The sequence below is a fragment of the Geotrypetes seraphini genome, chromosome 10 (assembly GCF_902459505.1).
Source record: "Geotrypetes seraphini chromosome 10, aGeoSer1.1, whole genome shotgun sequence".
Classification (NCBI taxonomy): domain Eukaryota; kingdom Metazoa; phylum Chordata; class Amphibia; order Gymnophiona; family Dermophiidae; genus Geotrypetes; species Geotrypetes seraphini.
This window is the reverse complement of record NC_047093.1, coordinates 133,403,165-133,423,569: the sequence shown is the minus strand read 5'-3', so window position 1 is coordinate 133,423,569 and position 20,405 is coordinate 133,403,165. Positions and strand designations below refer to the sequence as shown.

At 46.9% G+C, this 20,405-nt stretch overlaps 1 protein-coding gene across 1 annotated transcript in view; it reads left to right on the top strand.

Moving 5' to 3' along the window:
* Positions 1-20,405, top strand: part of LOC117368582 (zinc finger protein 845-like) — a 94,553-nt gene that overhangs the window by 51,189 nt on the left and 22,959 nt on the right. The window contains exons 8-9 of the mRNA XM_033962312.1: positions 14,731-14,800; positions 15,356-15,482. Coding sequence (XP_033818203.1) covers positions 14,731-14,800; positions 15,356-15,482 — 197 coding nt within the window. The remainder of the gene's footprint in view (positions 1-14,730; positions 14,801-15,355; positions 15,483-20,405) is intronic.

Here is a 20,405-nt window from a genome sequence, read left to right as displayed (position 1 = left end):
GATACCAACTAATTCTGAATGGCAATACCATAAAATCATCCATGGAATGGATGACAAACCTAAGAGTATTACTGAACCCAAACCTAAACATGATATTACAGATCAAACGCATTATGAAAAATGCTTATGGCAAACTCTACAGGGTTAGAGGACTTAAACCCTACCTCAGCCATCAAGCAATGCCCAACGTAATAATAGCCCTGGTACTCTCAATCTTTGACTACTGCAATGCAATCCTACTGGGCATACCAAAGTACATGATCAAGCAGATTCAAATGGTACAAAACACAGCAGCAGGATTTCAGCTGGGAAAATCGAGGCAGATGAGTGCCACCCTGCTACTGAAAGAGTTACACTGGCTCCCGACTGAAAGCAGGGTGAAATTCAAGATCTTGTTGCTGACACACAGAATCGTTCATCTCTCAGAAGCGCAATATCCAGCAGCCAGGCTACATTACCATACACCAGCACTCGCCTTGTGCACGAGCCAAGAATACATGTTGGAAATACCCTCCTTCAGCGACATCAAATACAAAAGAGTCAGGACAAGAATGTTCTCAGTGATGGCTCTAAGGTGGTGTAACTCCTTTTCGAAGGAATTAAAACTATAAAAGGACACCCAAAAGTTCAAGAAAGGGATAAAGTCAATTCTCTTCACAGACTACTTTAATTAATAAATCAACATAGAGGAGATAGCTGGCTGGCCCCCACTAGGAACATAACATAGAGCATGATACAGGAATTATGTGTGCAAATAAGTAGGATTTAGTATGAACATAGTACACGATACTAGTATTATATGTATAAATACATAGGATGATTGATTATGTTATAAATGTGTGCAAATACGTAGGATGATTGATTATGGTATAAATCTGTCTGTATTGAAAACCATCTAAAAAAATGCTAACTCTGTATTGTAACACCTTTACAGAAGCTCATGTGTTGTAACACCATTACAGAAGCTCATGTAAACCGCTCTGAATTGACTTCCCAGTCATTAGTTGCGGTATAGAAGCTTTCAATAAACTATATAATTGTTCTGAATGTGATAAAAGCTTCGATCAGAAAAGTAATCTTAGATGTCATAAAAGAATCCACAGTGGAGAAAAACCTTATAAATGTTCAGAATGTGAATGTAAGGAACTAAGCATATAATTTTATTAACATGATCGGGGTTAGCAAGATAATAGATTTAGTGGGGAATTAAAATGGAGGATAGGAAGATTTTTCTTTTCCTCTGTCTGTAAAATGGCTGGACTCTGTGTTAATAAGGTATGTCAGACCAGCAGAAGGCATTTTGCTGAGTTCGCTGATAAATTGGTAATTGATCATGTGTTTGATTTGGAATGGAACATGGTGTCATGTAGAATATCCAGTGGGCTGAAGCAAAAAACAGACAAGACTAGCTGAGTCATGTCCCCTCTCCCCCAGATGTTGGGTCGAAGTGACCTAGAACTGTGAAGAGTTCTGAAGACAGGGGAATTGACATGATGTCAAATGAACCAATTTTAAGAAGAGGGTGTAAGGGAGTTACGTATGCTATCTGATGGAGGTTGGCTGGTATTGTGTATTTTGTTCCCCACCCTTGGAGAGGTTGTTCAAAGAAGGACATGGGCCCTGAAGACATGTATGCATGACTTTGGAACTTTCCACCCATCACATGGTCTAAAATTTATGCATAAAAGTCTATTCATGGAAGAGGGGGAAAAGGCTGCTCGGAAGAGCATGGTTCTTGTTTTGGATCCCCTTTTTTTCTTCAGGGATCCTGAGCCGTTTCATAGAAAGAGAATTGGGTAATGTATGGGTTCTTTGATCTGATTTAAAGATTTAGTTACATTTATAGCTAGAAACTAGTTTACTTATAGATTAGATAGCCATAGGATAAGATGTAGTTATCTTAGAAAAGTTTTATTGTAATTACAAGCTAAAGGTATTGATAAGCCTCCAGTAATGCAGATTCTTGGTGTGTAAATTAATTTTCCTTGTAATTATCAAATTGATCTTCTCAATAAACCAAATTGATTATTTAAGCTTACTTCTGGTTTCTGCTGTCATGTTTGGGTATATTCTTGATATTAACTCTGCAATAAACTTGACCTCTGGTGTGAAGCATATCGAAAAAGGTAAAGAACACACACACACACATATCTTAAGATATAGAATTACCAGGATGGAAGTAATTTTATTTCTATCATTTGGTAGCAAAGAGGATGGTTAATGATTAATATTGGTGAACTGGTTTATGTGTTTCTTTTATCTTTGAGTTGGGTTTGCAGATGCCCGTTGTTGACTTTACATGTGGGAAAAGCTAATCTTTGATCTTGTACTCTACAGAGAGGAACTACTGGACAAGGTACGTAGACACAGGGAAAAAGAAACATTTCTTTTTTAAAAAGGTTTAAGAAAAACACACAAACAGTTTTGACACTGGACAGTGCAGCACTGAATTTGAACACAAAGGTGGGGGCTTGTCAGAAGATTTTGGAAGAGTGTGGGAGAAAACCGTACACTAAAAAGTTCATTATGGAATGTGTGGATCTAAAAGGGTTGCAGAATCAGTATGAAAAATCTTTCTCTCATGAATGAGAAGCGTAATGTGAAATCTGCTCTCTGGCTTGTATTAACTGTGTACTAGATTTTGTGTGAAAGGGTCTCTGAGCTGGAACTATCTAATAAAACATTGGAGAGTAGCTTAAAACAAATTTCAGATCAGCTTGAAGTTTCAAAATCTGTGGGGTCGTGTCTTAATATAATAATAATATCATTATTTTTATACTAGTCTTTAAGCCCGTTACATTAACGGGTGGTAGAATATATGTCTGTCTGTCTTTCTGTCTCTCTCTCTCTCCCGCTGTCTCTCTTTCTCTCTCCTTGGCTCCCTTTTTTTGTCTGTCTTTCTGTCCCTCTCTCTGCCCCTGTGTCTTTCTTCCTTTCTGTCTGTCTCCCTCCCTCCTGCTGTCTGTCTGTCATTCTTTGCCTCCATTTCCCTGTGCAGCAGCATTTCCACCCCACTTCCCTGTGGAGCAGCAACAGCATTTCCCTCCCCCCCCGACTTCCCTGTGCAGCAGCAGCGGTATTTGCCTTCCCCTCCAGGTCCCTGTGCAGCAGTTGCAGCATTTCCCCCACCCCTTCCCTTCTCTTACCACGATCTGGCCTGCTCCTTTCGGCTCCTCCCCCACAATGTGGCCTGCTGCGATCTGGCTGCTCCGTTCAGCTCCTCTCCCTTCCCTTCCCGTGGTCTAGCCTGCTCCATGCCCCCCCTTCCCTTATAGCATTCCCCACAGGCAGGCAGGCCCAGCTTCTTCCTTGCGGCTCAAGTCTCTTCTTTGTCGGCCCCCCCTTCCTTTCATGTCTGTCTGTCTGGGTATTTTTTTTCTTTGTCTCTCTCTCCTTGCATGCTGCCTGTCTGTCATTTTTTCTGTCTGTGAATCTCCCTGTGCCTCCTTCCTATGTCCTTAGTGCCCCCAGTGCCTCCTTCCTCCCCCCCTCCGATGCCAGCCTGCCTTCCATTGAAAACCCCCCACCCCCTCCACTGCCTCCCATCCCCCTTCCATTGAAACCCCCCCATGCCAGCCTGCCTGCCTCCCATCCCCATGAGTAGCATATTTTCATGGAACCACCCCCCCCGATGCCATCCTGCGTGCCTGCCTTCCATTGAACCCCCCATTCCCCCTCCAATGCCAGCCTGCCTGCCTCCCATCCCCCTTCCACCGAACCCCCCCCCCCCCATGCCAGTCTGCCTGCCTGCCTCCCATCCCCCTGAGTAGCATGTTTCCATGGAACACCCTCGATGCCATCCTGGCTGTCTGCCTTCCATTGAACCCCCCACCCCCCCTTCCGATGCCAGCCTGCCTGCCTCCCATTCCCCTTCCACTGAAACCCCCCCATGCCTGCCTGCTTGCTTACCTCCCATCCCCCTGAGCAGCATGTTTTCATGGAACCCCCCCATGCCATCCTGCCTTCCATTGAACCCCCCCACCCCTCCTCCGATGCCAGCCTGCCTGCCTCCCATTCCTCTTCCACTGAAACTCCCCCCCCGACGCCTGCCTGACTCCCCCCCCCCCCCGCCGACCCTACCCGGCACAATTGAAACCCCCGTTGACCCTCCCACCGCTACAGGACTGACAAACCCGGCAGGAGCAGCAGCGTCCCAGGCACACTAAACGCTGCTTCGGGTCTTCTACTGGCCTAATTTCCTCTGCCGCTTCCCTGATGATGAGTCGCGGCGTGTTAGTGTTTAGACAGGTGTGGCTGGTGACAGGAACCATGGTGGCACCTTTAAACAGAAAAAATAACTCTGGCAAGGGAGCCGGCCAACTGGCAGTTCAATTCTGAGCTTCGGTCTGGTCTGGCCTGCTTCCTGCTTGCCTTGCCGTATTTTTTTTTTTTAGTTGAAAGACGCGGCGGTGGCTTCTCTCATGATCCCCACCTGTGTCGGAAGTCCGACGCAGGCGGGGATCGTGAGAAGAGCCACCGCTGCGTCTTTCAACTAAAAAATATAATACGGCAAGGAGCAACAGGGAGCAGGCCAGACTGAAAAACAGAACCCTAAGCCGCGCATGCGCACTCCTACCTGCGGGTTGCTACAGCTCACGGAAAACCGGCGCACGCAGAGGAAGTGCGCATGCGTGACTTAGCGTTTTATTATATTAGATACCACAAACAGTTCCTATATTTTAAGTTCTTGTAAACCGTGCCGAGCTCCACATCCGTGGAGATGATGCGGTATATAAACTTAAGGTTTAGTTTAGTTTAGTTCAAAACGGTTTACAATAAAGAGACTGCATATAGATAGCGATATTACAAAAAGTAATTCAGAAATATATCAACAAGGGTATGAAATCATAAAAAATTTATCAAAAAGATAAGTTTTGACTTATTTTCTAAAGGTTTGGTAAGAAAATTTATTTAAGATAAAGTCACTTAAGCTTTAGTTCCATTTGCCAGCTTGAAATAATAGTGTCCTATCCAGGGCCGGATTTTCCTATAGGCTAACTAGGCTTCAGCCTAGGGCCTCAAGATCAAGAGGGGCCTACATTCAAATTGTTAGCAAAATTAAAATTACACTATTCTAAAAACAGTGAACACTAAAACACTGAGTCCTGGTGATGTGAGGTGTGCTTCTGTGTCACTCCTCACGGCGCCTGCGCCAGCGACTCATCAAAATTCAGCCGGGGGTGGAAAATCCTAATTGCACACGTGCTCCAGCTCCAGATCAGATCCCGCTGCTCCTCTCTCCCCCCCACTCCTTTCCCGGCTCCGGAGGGGAATCGGTCTCAGCCCCGGGTAGGGGTGCGCGCCGGTCCCCGGTCCGAACCTGCCTCTGGTTCAGGTTCTCGACTTTTTAAAATTTATTATCCGTGTCACATTTTTTATAAAGGTTAGTACCGATAATAACATGTTTCATTTAACATATTGATATATATCACAGTAATGATGTATTTTATTATCTCTCATGTAATTTACAAATTTAAAAATGGGAGGTGAAAGGGCCTCATAAGTGGAATAGCCTAGGGCCTCTTTTCATCTAAATCCACTCCTGGTCCTATCTAGGACCCTCTTATAGACACAATCCTTCAGAGTTGGAAAGGAGAACAGATGAGCACTATGTATACAACTGGTAATACCAGGAAAATCAAAATGGTATGAAAGATAAATTGGAGCTGAGCCTGTTAAAGTTTTGAAGCAAAGACAAGCAAACTTAAAAATAACCCTGGCTTCCATAGGTAGCCAATGTAGTTTTTTATAATAAGGGCTTACATATCAGTGAGAGTGGGGTGGGGGAGGGATGGGTTGATGGGCTGCTGGGTTGTGGGTTGGGCTGATGGGGTGGGTTCCCTGGGTCTTATGTGACATATCGAGCTGTATTGATGCATCCTATCTGTTTCTGACTGTTGTTCCTTTTGATGCTCAATAAAATATATTTGACAATAATAAGGGCTTACATGATCCGATTTTTTTCAGGCCAAAAATGAGACGGACTTCCATATTCTGAATAATGCTTAATGGTTTTCTTAAAAGATCCTAGATATACAATATTACAATAGTCTAAAACAGTGTTCTTCAACCGCCGGTCCACGGAGGATAGATCAGTGTGCAAAATTCATGCTGGTCTGTGCAGGACCAGTGAGAACCTCCGACAGTATCTTCCTCCCCTACGCTCCCCTCCCAGCAGCTCTCAGTATTTGCCTGCAGCAGCGATTCACTTAGGCAACCTTGGGCTTTTGCTGAGTCGCAGCCCGCCTCTGATGATGCAACTTCCTCTTTCCTCAGAGGCTTTGTCTACATCTTGCGGTTTGTTGCATGGTCGGCGTTCGGCCTCTTCTCCGGATGTGATTCGTTTTCAGCCGGGACCAGCACCTCTCTTCTCTGGCCCTCTTCCCTGCTGGCACCCCCACTGGCATCTTGGGGTCCGTTTGAATGGCCTTTGCGCTTGTGTGGATATCGAAGTGATATCCCGCATGCGTGTGACATAATCACAGCAACACATGCGCACTTCCAGGTGCCTCGAGCTGCAGCCACTATAGCACAGTTTATTTCCGACTGGCATTTTTATCCATGTATCTTTACCATAGGACTTCTTAGGGACCCCTGAAGAAAACATTCTGTCGAAACACAGACTGCGTTGGGTTCAGTGTCCAAAGCTTTTCAGCGGACTGCGTCCTAGAGGTTTTTATGTGGTTTGCCAAGTTTTAATATTATTTTAATATTAATAAAGTCCATCTCAGGAACAACATTTCTCCACTTTGTTTTTTGTTGATTCATCTTCTTTCCTCCACTTCCTTCATGGAATCTCTCCTTCCCTCCCTCCCCCCCCCCCCCCAAATTGGTCTGGCATCTTTATCACCTCCCCCACCTGTGGGTTTTAGTGTCTCTCTCTTCACATTTCCTCTCCTCAGATCTGATATCTATGTATCCTTCCCCCTGTCTCTCTTTCCTTTAATTTTCTTCCCTGGTGTTCCTTCTCAATTTATTTTCTGCCTCCGTCTAGATTAAATTCTTTCTTACTATCCAGTCCTCAATTTCCCTCTTTTCACTGTGTCTACCTACGGCTTGCCACCACTTTCGTTCACCTCCTCCAGTATTTCAGTAACTCTATCCTCTTCCCCCCACGCCTCATCCAGCATGTTGCCTTTTTTCTTTATCCAGTAAATGCCCTTTCTCCACTTCCATTCAGCATCTGCTCTCCCCTGACATCCAATGTCTGCCGTCTTCTCTCTCTCTCTCTTTATTCCACTTTCATCATCTGCTCCATTTCCATCCACCTCTATTCCATCGAGTATCCTCACCTATTTCTCCCTCCACCCCAATTCCTTCGAGTATCCTGCCCCCTCTCTCGCCACCTCAATTCCATTGAGTCTCTTGCCCCTCTGTCTCCCTGCACCCCAATTCCATCAAGTCTCTTGCCCCTCTTTCTCCCTCCACCCCAATTCCTTTGAGTATCCTGCCCCCTCTCTCGCCACCTCAATTCCATTGAGCCTCTTGCCCCTCTTTCTCCCTGCACCCCAATTTCTTCGAGTATCCTGCCCCCTCTCTCGCCACCTCAATTCCATTGAATATCTTGCCCCTTTTTCTCCCTGCACCCCAATTCCATCAAGTCTCTTGCCCCTCTGTCTCCCTGCACCCCAATTCCATCAAGTCTCTTGCCCCTCTTTCTCCCTCCACCCCAATTCCTTCGAGTATCCTGCCCCCTCTCTCGCCACCTCAATTCCATTGAATATTTTGCCCCTCTTTCTCCCTGCACCCCAATTCCATCAAGTCTCTTGCCCCTCTTTCTCCCTGCACCCCAATTCCATCGAGTATCATGCCCCCTCAACTTCCACCCCAATTCCATTGAGTATCCTGCCCCCCTTTCTCGCCACCCTCAATTCCATTGAGTCTCTTGCCCCTCTTTCTCCCTGCACCCCAATTCCATCAAGTCTCTTGCCCCTCTGTCTCCCTGCACCCCAATTCCATCAAGTCTCTTGCCCCTCTTTCTCCCTCCACCCCAATTCCTTCGAGTATCCTGCCCCCTCTCTCGCCACCTCAATTCCATTGAGTCTCTTGCCCCTCTTTCTCCCTGCACCCCAATTCCTTCGAGTATCCTGCCCCCTCTCTCGCCACCTCAATTCCATTGAATATCTTGCCCCTCTTTCTCCCTGCACCCCAATTCCATCAAGTCTCTTGCCCCTCTTTCTCCCTGCACCCCAATTCCATCGAGTATCATGCCCCCTCAACTTCCACCCCAATTCCATCGAGTATCCTGCCCCCCTTTCTCGCCACCTCAATTCCATTGAGTCTCTTGCCCCTCTTTCTCTCTGCACCCCAATTCCATCGAGTATCATGCTCCCTCAACTTCCACCCCAATTCCATCGAGTATCCTGCTCCCCTTTCTCGCCACCTCAATTCCATTGAGTCTCTTGCCCCTCTTTCTCCCTGCACCCCAATTCCATCGAGTATCATGCCCCCTCAACTTCCACCCCAATTCCATCGAGTATCCTGCCCCCCTTTCTCGCCACCTCAATTCCATTGAGTCTCTTGCCCCTCTTTCTCCCTGCACCCCAATTCCATCGAGTATCATGCTCCCTCAACTTCCACCCCAATTCCATCGAGTATCCTGCCCCCCCCTCCCTCCACCCAATTCGATTGAGTAGTCTGCCCCCTCACCACTGCTGCTGCTGCTTTCCCACACGCACCTGATGGAACATCATAAAAGCTCAAGCGCCACTCAACCTCTTCCCCTCCCCCCCCCCTTCTCCTCACCTTCAAGGTCGCCTTTTCAAATTTCATAAGTTTGCGCGCGGCTGCCCGGCCCGAAGGTTCCCGTCTGACGCAACTTCCTATTTCCAGCCTGGGCGGATTGCGTCATCGAGGAAGCTTCGAGCCCGGCATCCGCGCGCGCACCTATGAAAACGGCAGCCGCGCGCGAATCTATGAAAACGGCAGTTGCGCTGAGACCCCGCTGATAAAGGAAAGAAAGCTCGGGGCCTGTTTGCTACCCCCCCCCCCCCTCTAACGCCGGCCCTGCAGGCATCTAGTGATGGTTCACTTTTCTTCTCAAAATCCTGAGGATTGTGAATCAATTTAAACTGTTCTTTAGGGTTAATTATATTTGGCTGAATAAAATTATCTTCTCATCTCTTTTACCTTCATTTTGTAGCTGTGCACCCCCTTCTCCAAAGCTCTCGGTCCTCAACCCCATTTGATTTGAGCCAAGTTGGCTCCAGTCTAATAGAATGTTTTCAACTCCAAAAGTTCACTGTCAAACCATTTATCAGATTTCCTATCTTTTTTTTTTTTTATTTAAACGTTTGGGGCGCAATAACATCTAAAATGGTCTTTCATATATCAGTGTGAATAGAAATTTGCCGGAATAATTATCTCATACTGTGCCCAAAAATTAATAGAATTTACAGATCCTGGCGCGGGGCAGGATTAATTCGCCGAGGGCCCCTAGGCACCCAAGTACACTGGGCCGCCCCACCCCACCATGCGCTCAGGCGGAAACAGGAAGCTTTGGGCAAGCAGCACCGCTAGCACAATTACAGTTCCCGTTGCCTTTCTTACCCGTATTGCTTGATTGCCTTACTTTGCGTCAATGGGGGGTGGGGCCCGCGTTGCTGATCGGGGGGAGGGGCATCACTGTTTGGAAAAAAACAATGTTGATGCCCTCCTTCATCGGGCCCCTCTGACCATTTCGGGCCCTAGGCACGTGCCTACTTGGCCTATTGGTTAATCCTGCCCTGTCCTGGCGACAATCCGGGGCAATAAGATTGTAGAATGCTGTGCTCGCTGCCAATTTATCAAAATTATACATCAGATGATCAGACCATATAATTGGATTTCAAGTGCCAAGAGCTGCATAAATGTGGTACTGTACAATGTCCGTAGAGCAGTGTAAAAAAAAAAAAAATTGAATTGAATTGAATAACTCAAACTGTGTGCCTCCTGAGATTCAAAGTGTGCCATGGCACACTGAGGAGGAAGAGAGGGCTTGCCAGATGACTTCTCTACACTTACATAACATAAGACTCCGCTGGGTCAGACCTGAGGTCCATCGTGCCCAGCAGCCTGCTCACGCGGCAGCCCAACAGGTCCAGGACCTGTGCAGTAATCCTCTATCTATACCCTTCTATACCCTTTTCCAGCAGGAAATTGTCCAATCCTTTCTTAAACCCCAGTACCGTACTCTGCCCTATTACTTCCTCTGGAAGCGCATTCCAGATGTCCACTACACGTTGGGTAAAGAAGAACTTCCTAGCATTTGTTTTGAATCTGTCCCCTTTCAACTTTTCCGAATTCCCTCTTGTTCTTTTATTTTTGGAAAGTTTGAAGAATCTGTCCCTCTCTACTCTCTCTATGACCTTCATGATCTTGTAATTCTCTATCATATCCCCTCTAAGTCTCCTCTTCTCCAGTTTCTCCAATCTCTCAGTGTATGTTGCACTCCTCTGAACCCTCTTGAGTAACGCCACATCCTTCTTAAGGTACGGCGACCAATATTAGACGCAGTACTCCAGATGTGGACGCACCATCGCCCGATACAACGGCAGGATAACTTCTTTCATTCTGGTTGTAATATCCTTCTTGATTATACCTAGCATTCTATTTGCTCTCTTAGCGGCTGCTGCGCACTGTGCCGTCGGCTTCATTGTCATGTCCACCATTACCCCCAAGTCCCTTTCTTGGGTACTCTCATTCAATAACATCCCTCCCATCGTATAGTTGTACCTTGGGTTTCTGCTTCCCACATGCAATACTTTACACTTCTCAACGTTGAACTTCATCTGCCATCTCGTTGCCTATTCCCCTAGTTTGTTCAAGTCCCTTTGCAATTCTTCGCAGTCCTCTTTAGTCCGAGCTCCACTAAATAGTTTGGTGTTGTCCGCAAATTTTATTATCTCACACTTCGTCCCTGTTTCTAGATCATTTATGAATATATTAAATAGCAGTGGCCCAAGCACCGAGCCCTACGGAACACCACTCGTGACCTTCCTCCAGTCCGAGTAGTGGCCCTTCACCCCTACCCTCTGTTTCCTACCCGCTAACCAGTTTCTGATCCATCTATGTACATCTCTGTCCACCCCATGGTTCTTCAGTTTCCGGAGCAGACATTCATGAGGCACCTTGTCAAAGGCTTTCTGGAAATCTAGGTATATGATGTCTATGGGGTCTCTCCTCTGTCCATCTGTTTGTTAATTCCCTCAAAGAAGTGCAATAAGTTAGTCAGTCATGATCTCCCCCCTGCAGAAACTATGTTGGCTGGTTATCAGAAGTTCTTTTCTTTCAAGATGTTCATCGATGTTTTCTTTTATCAGTACTTCCGCCATTTTCCCCGGAACTGAGGTCACACTCACTGGTCTGTAGTTTCCCGGGTCACCTCTTGATCCCTTTTTAAAGATGGGTGTGAGTTGGCTATCCTCCAGGATCACGCCTGTTTTCAGGGATAGGTTGCAAATTTGCAGCAGTAGTTCTGCTATATCCTCCTTTAGTTCCTTCAGAACCCTTGGATGGATTCCGTCCGGACCCTGGGATTTGTCAGTTTTTAGTTTTTCTATCTGCCTGCGCACATCTTCAAGGCTCACTTCCATGGATGTTAACTTTTGTGCTTGATTTCCATTGAAGAATTGCTCAGATTCCGGTATGTTGGTTGTGTCTTCGCTTGTAAATACAGACGAAAAGAACATGTTAAGTCTTTCAGCGACCTCTTTCTCCTTCTTCACCACTCCCTTCCTGTCTCCGTTGTCCAGCGGTCCCACCTCCTCCCTAGAACGGCTGCTTCCCTTTAACATATCTGAAGAACGGTTTTAAATTTCGTGCTTCCTTGGCTAGCCTCTCTTCATACTCTCTTTTGGCTTTTCGAACCACATGGTGACATACTTAAAACTGAACTTTTTCCCTAAAAAACAGGCAAAAAGTTCGGTTTCAAGTATAATGAGGGGGGTTACAACCCCCCAAACCCCCCACAATGCCAGCACGATGTCTGTTAAGTAAAATAGGGGGGTTCCCCACCAACACCCCCCGTCGGAACCCTTTAAAATAGTGCTTTTCCTCAGCGCGCTGTCAACCTTGCGCTCAGTTGTCTGCGTGCCGTTGTCTCGCGCGATTTTGTCTATGAACCCCTACCGATTCTGTAATGACGATGGCAAAACCAGTTTTACTGGTTTTGCACTTGTTCCCTGACCCGATTCACTAAACTGCTGCCCAATCAATCTCCTACCTGATCCGATACTACTATTAATTAATTCTATAGAGCTCCCATGCAAATTAGTAAAGCCCCATGCAAAATAGCCAAGCGATTGATTCACTAACAATTGCTTGGCTATTTTGAATCGGGTTTTACAGTCCTAAAACCCAACTGCTGCAGACCTGTTGGTAACTGTTACCAACAGGTCTGCCTGGTTTTATTTCTTTTTTTTTTTTAATTCTTTATTCATTTTATAATTTACAACAAGTATACAGTAAATATCAAACAATTAGAATGCAATATCACTTGAAAATCTACCATATCATACAACAAAAAGATATAACCCCCACCCCCTCCCACTTCCATATACAACAAAAAATATACCACATGAATATAATATCTTATCATTCATATATATTATTGGTTCATAGACAAAATTGCGCGAGATAACGGCGCGCCAACAACTGAGCACAGACAACTGAGCGCAAGGTTGATGGCGCGCCGAAGAAAAGCACTATTTTAAAGGGTTCCGACGGGGGGTGTTGGTGGGGAACCCCCCTATTTTACTTAACAGACATCGCGCTGGCGTTGTGGGAGGTTTGGGAGGTTGTAACCCCATTCATTATACTTGAAACCGAACTTTTTGCCTGTTTTTTAGGAAAAAGTTCAGTTTTAAGAATAATGTAATGTAATGTAATGTAATTTATTTCTTATATACCGCTACATCCGTTAGGTTCTAAGCGGTTTACAGAAAATATACATTAAGGTTAGAAATAAGAAAGGTACTTGAAAAATTCCCTTACTGTCCCGAAGGCTCACAATCTAACTAAAGTACCTGGAGGGTAATAGAGAAGTGAAAAGTAGAGTTAGAGGAAAAATAAAATAAACATTTTAACAAGACAGCATTGATCTAAATACTTTGGAAGGTAGAAGAGAGGAGAGAAAGGAATAGAAGCAGAAGGGGGAGCCGTTGAACAGTAGAATTCTGCAGCATCCACTATCTCCTCCTCTCCCTATTGGCTAAGGCTCTTAACATTTGCATATCTTCTTCCCATTGGCTAAGGCTCTTTGCCTGCATTGTGATGTCATAGAGCTTTATGGTTATAGAAACCTAGAAACATGATGGCAGATGAAGGCCAAATGGTCCATGTAATGTAATGTAATGTAATTTATTTCTTATATACCGCTACATCCGTTAGGTTCTAAGCGGTTTACAGAAAATATACATTAAGATTAGAAATAAGAAAGGTACTTGGAAAATTCCCTTACTGTCCCGAAGGCTCACAATCTAACTAAAGTACCTGGAGGGTAATAGAGAAGTGAAAAGTAGAGTTAGAGGAAAAATAAAAATAAAATAAACATTTTAACAAGACAGCATTGATCTAAATACTTTGGAAGGTAGAAGAGAGGAGAGAAAGGAATAGAAGCAGAAGGGGGAGCCGTTGAACAGTAGAATTCTGGAGAAGTTACAACCCCCCAAACCCCCCCCCAACGCCAGTGCAATGTCTGTTAAGTAAAGTGGGGGGGGGTCCCCCCCACACACCCCCCATCGGAGCCCTTTAAAATAGTGCTTTTCTTCGGCGCACCATCAACCTTGCGCTCAGTTGTCTGCGCTCATGTCGGCGCGCTGTTGTCTCGCGCGATTTAGTCCCGTCACCGTTATACGTTATGGTTTTATTTCATTAAAAAAAAAATGTTGTGTGTATTACACATGCAAAATATCTTGCCAATAAAAAAATGCCTCCCGGCCACCCCCCAATAGTGCTCCCTCCCCCAACCCCCCCCCCCCCAAAAAAAAAAAAAAAATGGCAGGCGGGATGCCTACTCCCTCCTGGCACCAGACGCTCTCACCTCCTCTGCGCAAATATGGCAGGAGGGATGCCCACTATCTCCTGCCATCGGCACCCCCCCATGCCGACCCCCCCACTTAGATATGGCAGGAAGGATGCCAACTCCCTCCTGCCACCAGAGAAGCAAGTAGTTTGATGTCTAAAGGCAGGAATGTGGAGAGTACTGGGGTCCGTCTGTCTGTCTGTGTGTGTTGTTGCTATTAATAGGCTGCAATCTGTTAGGAATGACAGAGATGGCAGAGAAAGGGAAGGATGAACAGTTCTTTATGTGCAAATAAATCAAAGCAGTAAAAATGCAGGTGGCATGGCCAGCTGGAAACACTGCAGAAAGTAGAAAAAGTAACTGAGCATGTGCAGAGCTCTTCAACTACCCCCTGGGCCCTTGCACAGGTCATCCTGGAATATCCCACCTCCTTAAGATGCAGCTGTAGCAGATCCTTCTTCTGTGGGACCTGCTGCACTGTCACTAAAGATCCACCTTAAGGAGGCGGGCTATTCCCGGATGACATCAGCCAGAGGGGCGGAGTGAAGAGTTCTGCACATGCTCTGTGGCTGCCTCTTCCTCTAGTGTCTGCAGGGCTGCAAAGAAGAGAAAAGATTCCGAAGACAAAGCAGAGAACTTTGTGTCCTGCAACTGGGAATCCCTGGGAGAGATTATACCTGAGATTCAGGAATTGGCTCCGCCTCTTCCTGTTTCCCTCATCATTCCAGGAACAGGGAAATGAATCCATCCCAGCAGCTGCAAAATTCAGAGGAAATGTCTGCCCTGGTGGCTGATCAGGTAAGAAAGGTTTGTTTCTCCTCTTCCAGCCTTTCCTTCTCTTTCCTTTTGGTTATTGGAATTAGGCTTTAATAGCAGGATTCTGTCCTTCTTGTGCAATCCCACTTTATTTGGGGACGATTGGGTTAATCCCATCTCCCCTCCAGGACTTCAGAGGAAGCCTCATATGTCAGAGACTTGAGCTGCACCTCAGCCCTGGCCCCTCCTGAATCACTTTTCCTTCCTAAGTGATCAGACTTTAAAATTCATTGTTTGCCTCCAGTATATATATATTTCTTGTAATTATCAAATTAATTCTTTCAATAAACTAATTTGATTATTCAAGTTTTTTCTGGTTTCTGTTATTTTGGGTACATTTTGCTTGATAAGAGAAATTCCTTAGGTATTGGGACTAGTTTCCCTGACAATAGTTTTATATCAATACAGACTTCAGGTTGAAAGCAGAGCAAAAGAGAAGTTCACACATTTGGGTATAAATTGCAAAAGGCAGAGCATATATAACAGTCTATTAAACCCAGTGAAACTGTGGCTGAGGGTGTCCTTTTCCTTTTCTAGAAATTGGTCACATTCAAAGATGTCGCTGCTTATTTCTGGGAAGTGGAGTGGAACATTCTGGGAGAACAGCAGAAGGAGGTTTACAAGAAAGTCATCAAGGAGGTTCATGGGATCCTCTTGTCACAAGGTAAATATCTCTTCTCTATCATCTACCACACAGGCTCATTAGGAAATCGGTGGGATAAAAATCACATACTGGGTCCCGTGGCATCTGACATTTAGAACCTGGCTTCTGATGCCATCCAATATCCAACAGAGCCAGTGAAAGACCTTAAAATAGAGGCTTCATCCATGATCAGCTTGGAACACCCCAAGCCAGTCAGGTTTTCAGGATACGAACAATGAATATGCATGAGATAAATTTACATGCTCTGCCTACATGCATATATATCCATTGTGGATACCTTGAAAACCAGAGTGGTTGGTGTCCCCCCAGGACTAGACTGAGAACCTCTGCTATAGAACAAAGGTTTGGTATGGAAGACCAGGAGGTTTACTGTTCAGATTTCTTCCTGTGAACTCAAATTCTGTGTGAGGACATCACATGTCAACTGCACATTAGTCAACTGTATTGTTTAACGTGTAACCCGTTTTTGGATGGTAGCAGATTTCAATGAGAAGACTGACATCTGCAATGCCTCCATCTAGGAGGACTATGAAGAGAAATGTTTGCATCACATCTTCAAGGTTTAAGCATAATCGAGTGGCAGGTTCTTGTACAATCCCACTTTATTCAGGGACCAGTGGGTTATTTCCCTCCACCCGTCAGGGTCTGTAGAAGCCTCAAAACTTCAGAGGCTTTCCCCCTCCCCCCCTCTCCCTTACATACCTCCTCCCTGAGCATGCTCACCAGTCTTCCTACAAGCTAGGTTGTATGAGCTCATGTTTTATTTTGTGATCTTTCAGTATTTTTGTTTGCGGTGTTCGCCCTTGTGCTGTGGAGGTTCCCTGCAGGGACATCCTTGACTGCAGGAGATCGCAGGCTGTTGGAGAACATCTGCTTCGGGGGGTTCCCTGCTCAGCAGTAACCCTCCTGGACAGCCTGCACATCAGATTGGTGCTCCAGGACCTTTCCCTTAGGAGCTAGCTCACCCCCAGGTTCGTCCGCTAGTGGGTGTAGCGCAGGCTGATACGGTTCCGGGATCGGAGCCAGACTGCATCCCTCTGCCAGGCATTTGTGCAGCGTGTCCAAGAGTGGCGGAGGTCTCCAGCCATGGTGATCAGGCTGGTTGGGCAGTCAGAAGATTTGAAATCCAGATTTCTAGTTTACTGAGGCAAAGGATTTCCCTTCAAGCAGTGTTCAGCTGCATGCAGTTTCTCTCAATCAACACAGTGAGTAAAATGTTTCAGTTTTTCCTTTGAGCACATGGTTATGTGACAGCAAGATAACAGCTTGAATCAGAGATTTTGGAGGATCTTTAAAAATAGGGTTTTAGCTGGTTTCCCTGCATGTTCTATGCCCCTCCCCACCCCTAAAATCTCTGTTTTTGAGGGTTCTCTGTGGTTTTCCTGGGCTATTTTTAGTTGAAACAGGGCCTCAGTGGCCATTTTGGATTTTTCCAGATTTGATTTTAAAGTTATTTTTCACACTTGCCAACTTCATTTTGAAATAAAACTACATAGATGACCTCCTCAGTTCAGGATGGGAAGGATTCATGCCTCATTTGTGGTGGATGGCTGTCGTTTGTACAGCTGTATTCCGTGTGCGCTGCAGACCGTGAGGGGAGCAAAATTTGCTCAAATACAGTGCCTTTGACCTCCGGGAAGGATCTTCAAGCACCTTATGCCCCCAACTCCTGCGAAATTGGTGTCAGGTTGCCCTGGGGAGTGCGCTGACAGCGTTTTGGTAAATCGTAAGCCCTGCAAGCAAAAAACCTCATAAATCTTTCAAACGTTCTAAATCTGAGGTGCAGAGAAGTCTGCTCCCGCTGCAGAGGATGGTTTTGCCCCAGAATTTGTGCACATGCTTTATCAGGCATACTTAATTAAAAAGTTCCTGCCTGTTTCCCTTCCACTGGTTTTTGTGCTGGTCACAGGGACCCCTGCTCCAAGTGACCAGGGTCTGTCTTCTTGTCTTCGTGCGAGTGTACTGGGGAATAAGTTGACTGTGCTTGCAGTTGTGCCAATCACTTCCTTAGCGTTATCAGCAGATGAATCCAGAGACTAGTTGGATAGCACACATCTACCAGCAGGTGGAGATAAAGAACTGATTCGCAGGTGTATATCTTGGATGCAGTCCCTCTTGCCAGCCAGTATGCTCTATCTCCAGCAGGTTGGATGGTTGCTGTTCTGATAGTTCCTGGATCTATGCAGCTCCTGTGTGGAAGGCTGTTGCTCCTGCTGCTTCGGCTCCAGTTGAGCTTAGGGGTGTCGACAGGTTTCAGTTCTGATTTTGGGGGCAACACTTGGGCCCTCCCAGATCCCTTCCCCACCCTCACCACCCGTGAACACAGTTTCCTGGTCCAGAGGGCTTCTTTCCCATAAGGAAAAAAAAAACTCTGCCATTTGGTTTTGGACCAGATTTGCTGGCACAGCATTGGGGCTTTGTGCTGGAATGGGCCTTTCGGGACATGAGGGAGAAGACATGGCAGTGGAGGCTGTGAAGCGTTGTTCGCGGTGCGGGAAGTGCCGCTCTGTTTCGGGGTTGTGTTCGGCCGGCTGCGCGGGAGATGCTGCAGCAGCTGTTTCTGCACTGGAAGGTGTGCCTCTTTCCCACGCCAGAGATGTACTCGGGGAGAAGAAGGCAGAACCGGATTTGGCTGCGGCTTTGGAGGTGCAGCTGATCACATCAGCTGTGGTGGCTGGGGACGTGCTACTGCTGGGAGCGGTGGCACCGGAAGGACTTGCGGCCTTCGGTTCCCTCTCGCCAGAGTTTGTGCTTTTGCTGCACAAGGTGTTTTCGCAGCAGAAGACAAGCCCGGATGGAGGGAGGGGGTTCTGTGAGGGTGGCCTAGTCCAGGGGGTGGCTTTTCAGCCACAATTGGGTCTCAAAGGGGCCAAAAGGCGTAGGGTGCCCGAGGCTGAGGATTTGGCCTACCCAGAGAGCCCTCTACCTCTGTTTGGTTTCGAGGGAGGAAGCCAGGGTGCAGGTCATGGATATAGAAGAGGCTGGTATGGATGATCCCTCAGCGCTATGCCTGTTCCATAGGTAGGAACTGGCGGCCTTCATTTCTAAAGGTATGGAATGTCTGTACATTTCCCTGCCGGATACACAGGGGGGGGGGTCGGTACCCAATCCCCTTATGGCGGGCACTAGGCGGCCGCCTAAGACTTTTCCTTTGCATGAGAGCATGCAGGAGTTGATTTCTGAGCAATGAACTACGCCTGAGTCTGGTCTCAAGGTGGCACGGGTTATGCGTTCATTGTATCCAGTGGCGCTTGAGGAGCAGGATAAGTTTAAGCTTCCTAAGGTAGACGCCTTAGTAGCGGCAGTTACTAGGAAGACTACTCTGCCAGTTGAGGGAGATGTTACTCTGAAAGACCCTCAGCATAGGAAGATAGAGTCTTCTTTAAGGTCTTCATTTGATGAGGCAGCCCTGACTCTACAGTCGGCGATCTGCAGTTCTTATGCAGCACGTGCCTGTCTTCAGTGGATCCAGTTATTTACTGATGGGTTGGTAGAGGCCGGTGGGGCTCTGCCCCAAAATTTTCTGGATGTGGAGTCCGGGCTGGCGTATCTGGCGGATGCCTTGTATGATATGATTAGAGCTTCAGCTAAGACGATGGCTCTGGCAGTAGTTTCTAGGCGGCACCTATGACTGCGGCATTGGGCAGTGGGATCCCTACGAGGGTCAAGCTAAGGAACTAAGTCATCAGCACTCAGACTTAATGGGGTGGGTCAGTAGAGTGGGCAGACTTGATGGGCTGTAGCCCTTTTCTGCCGTCATCTTTCTATGTTTCTATGGATGCCGCCTCCAAATTGCGCCTGGTGCGTCTTCCCTTTAGGGGCAGTTTGCTGTTTGGGGAGGATTTGGAAAAATTGGTGAAAGATTTTGGAGACTCTAAGTCTCAAAGGTTGCTAGAGGATAGGTCCAGAGGGGCACCTAGGTCTCCCTCATCTAGGCCGCATTTTTGGGATACCAGGAGGTATAGCCCGGGGAAATCAGCATATAGGGCCTCCTATTCGGCAGCTTATAGTGCCAGGTCCAGGGTTACGTAGCGGCGACCTTCTCGTCCTGCCAAATCCTCAGCCTTGAGGGTGGATCCTCCTCAGGCCTCACGCCCTCCACAATGATGGGGTTTTGGCTCCTTCTGCCAAGTGAATGAGGGAGTGTCTGGTCTCATTGCTAGCGGAATATGCCAACCTTCCATAAGGCTCGGAGGTCTTCTGTGTAGAGAGCGAAGGTCATGGTTGAGATTGCTTTTTTCCAGGCGCAGATTCTTTCTGGGCATCCCTGTGGTGAGCCTTAGGGCCGGGAGTTCTGGTTCCTTATGGTCGGAAGGGCCTGGAGCTCCCTTCCGGGATGTTGTGAGCCCACCAGGGGATCCTTTAGTTCCACAGGAGATGCATTCCCTTGCGGCAAGTTCCCCAGCTCCCCCACAGGTTCAGGGAGCAAGCTCAGGGAGTGGGGTAGGCCCTCGGTCCTCCTAGGGCCCCATGGTGTCTGTGGAGAGGTTTTTCCTCTCCGAATGGTGAGAGGGCGATTATAGCTTCATCCAGCTTCGGCTCTGGTGCAGCAGGGTGGCTATTAGAGGATTGTTAGCAGAGCTCAGGTGTGATTCCTCGGGGAAGGTGGTCACCGGTCACATCCGTCTGCATCCCACAAGTGTAGGGTCATGGGGAAGCTCCCTTCCACTGTGGTCTTACGGCCTGGCTATTGAACAGTCGAGGCTGCAGTGGACGGGATGTTCTGAGCAGGTTATCTCTACTCTACTGCTGGCAAAGAAGAGGTCTACCCCTACGACTTATGCTAGGATCTGGCGGGTGTTTGAAGCTTGGTGCATTCAGTTATGGTTTCCTCCTTTTCAGACTTCCCTCGCTCAGATTCTTTCCTTCCTGCAAGAAGAGTTGGCCTGCAATTCCATTCGAGTACAGGTAGCGGCTATTGCG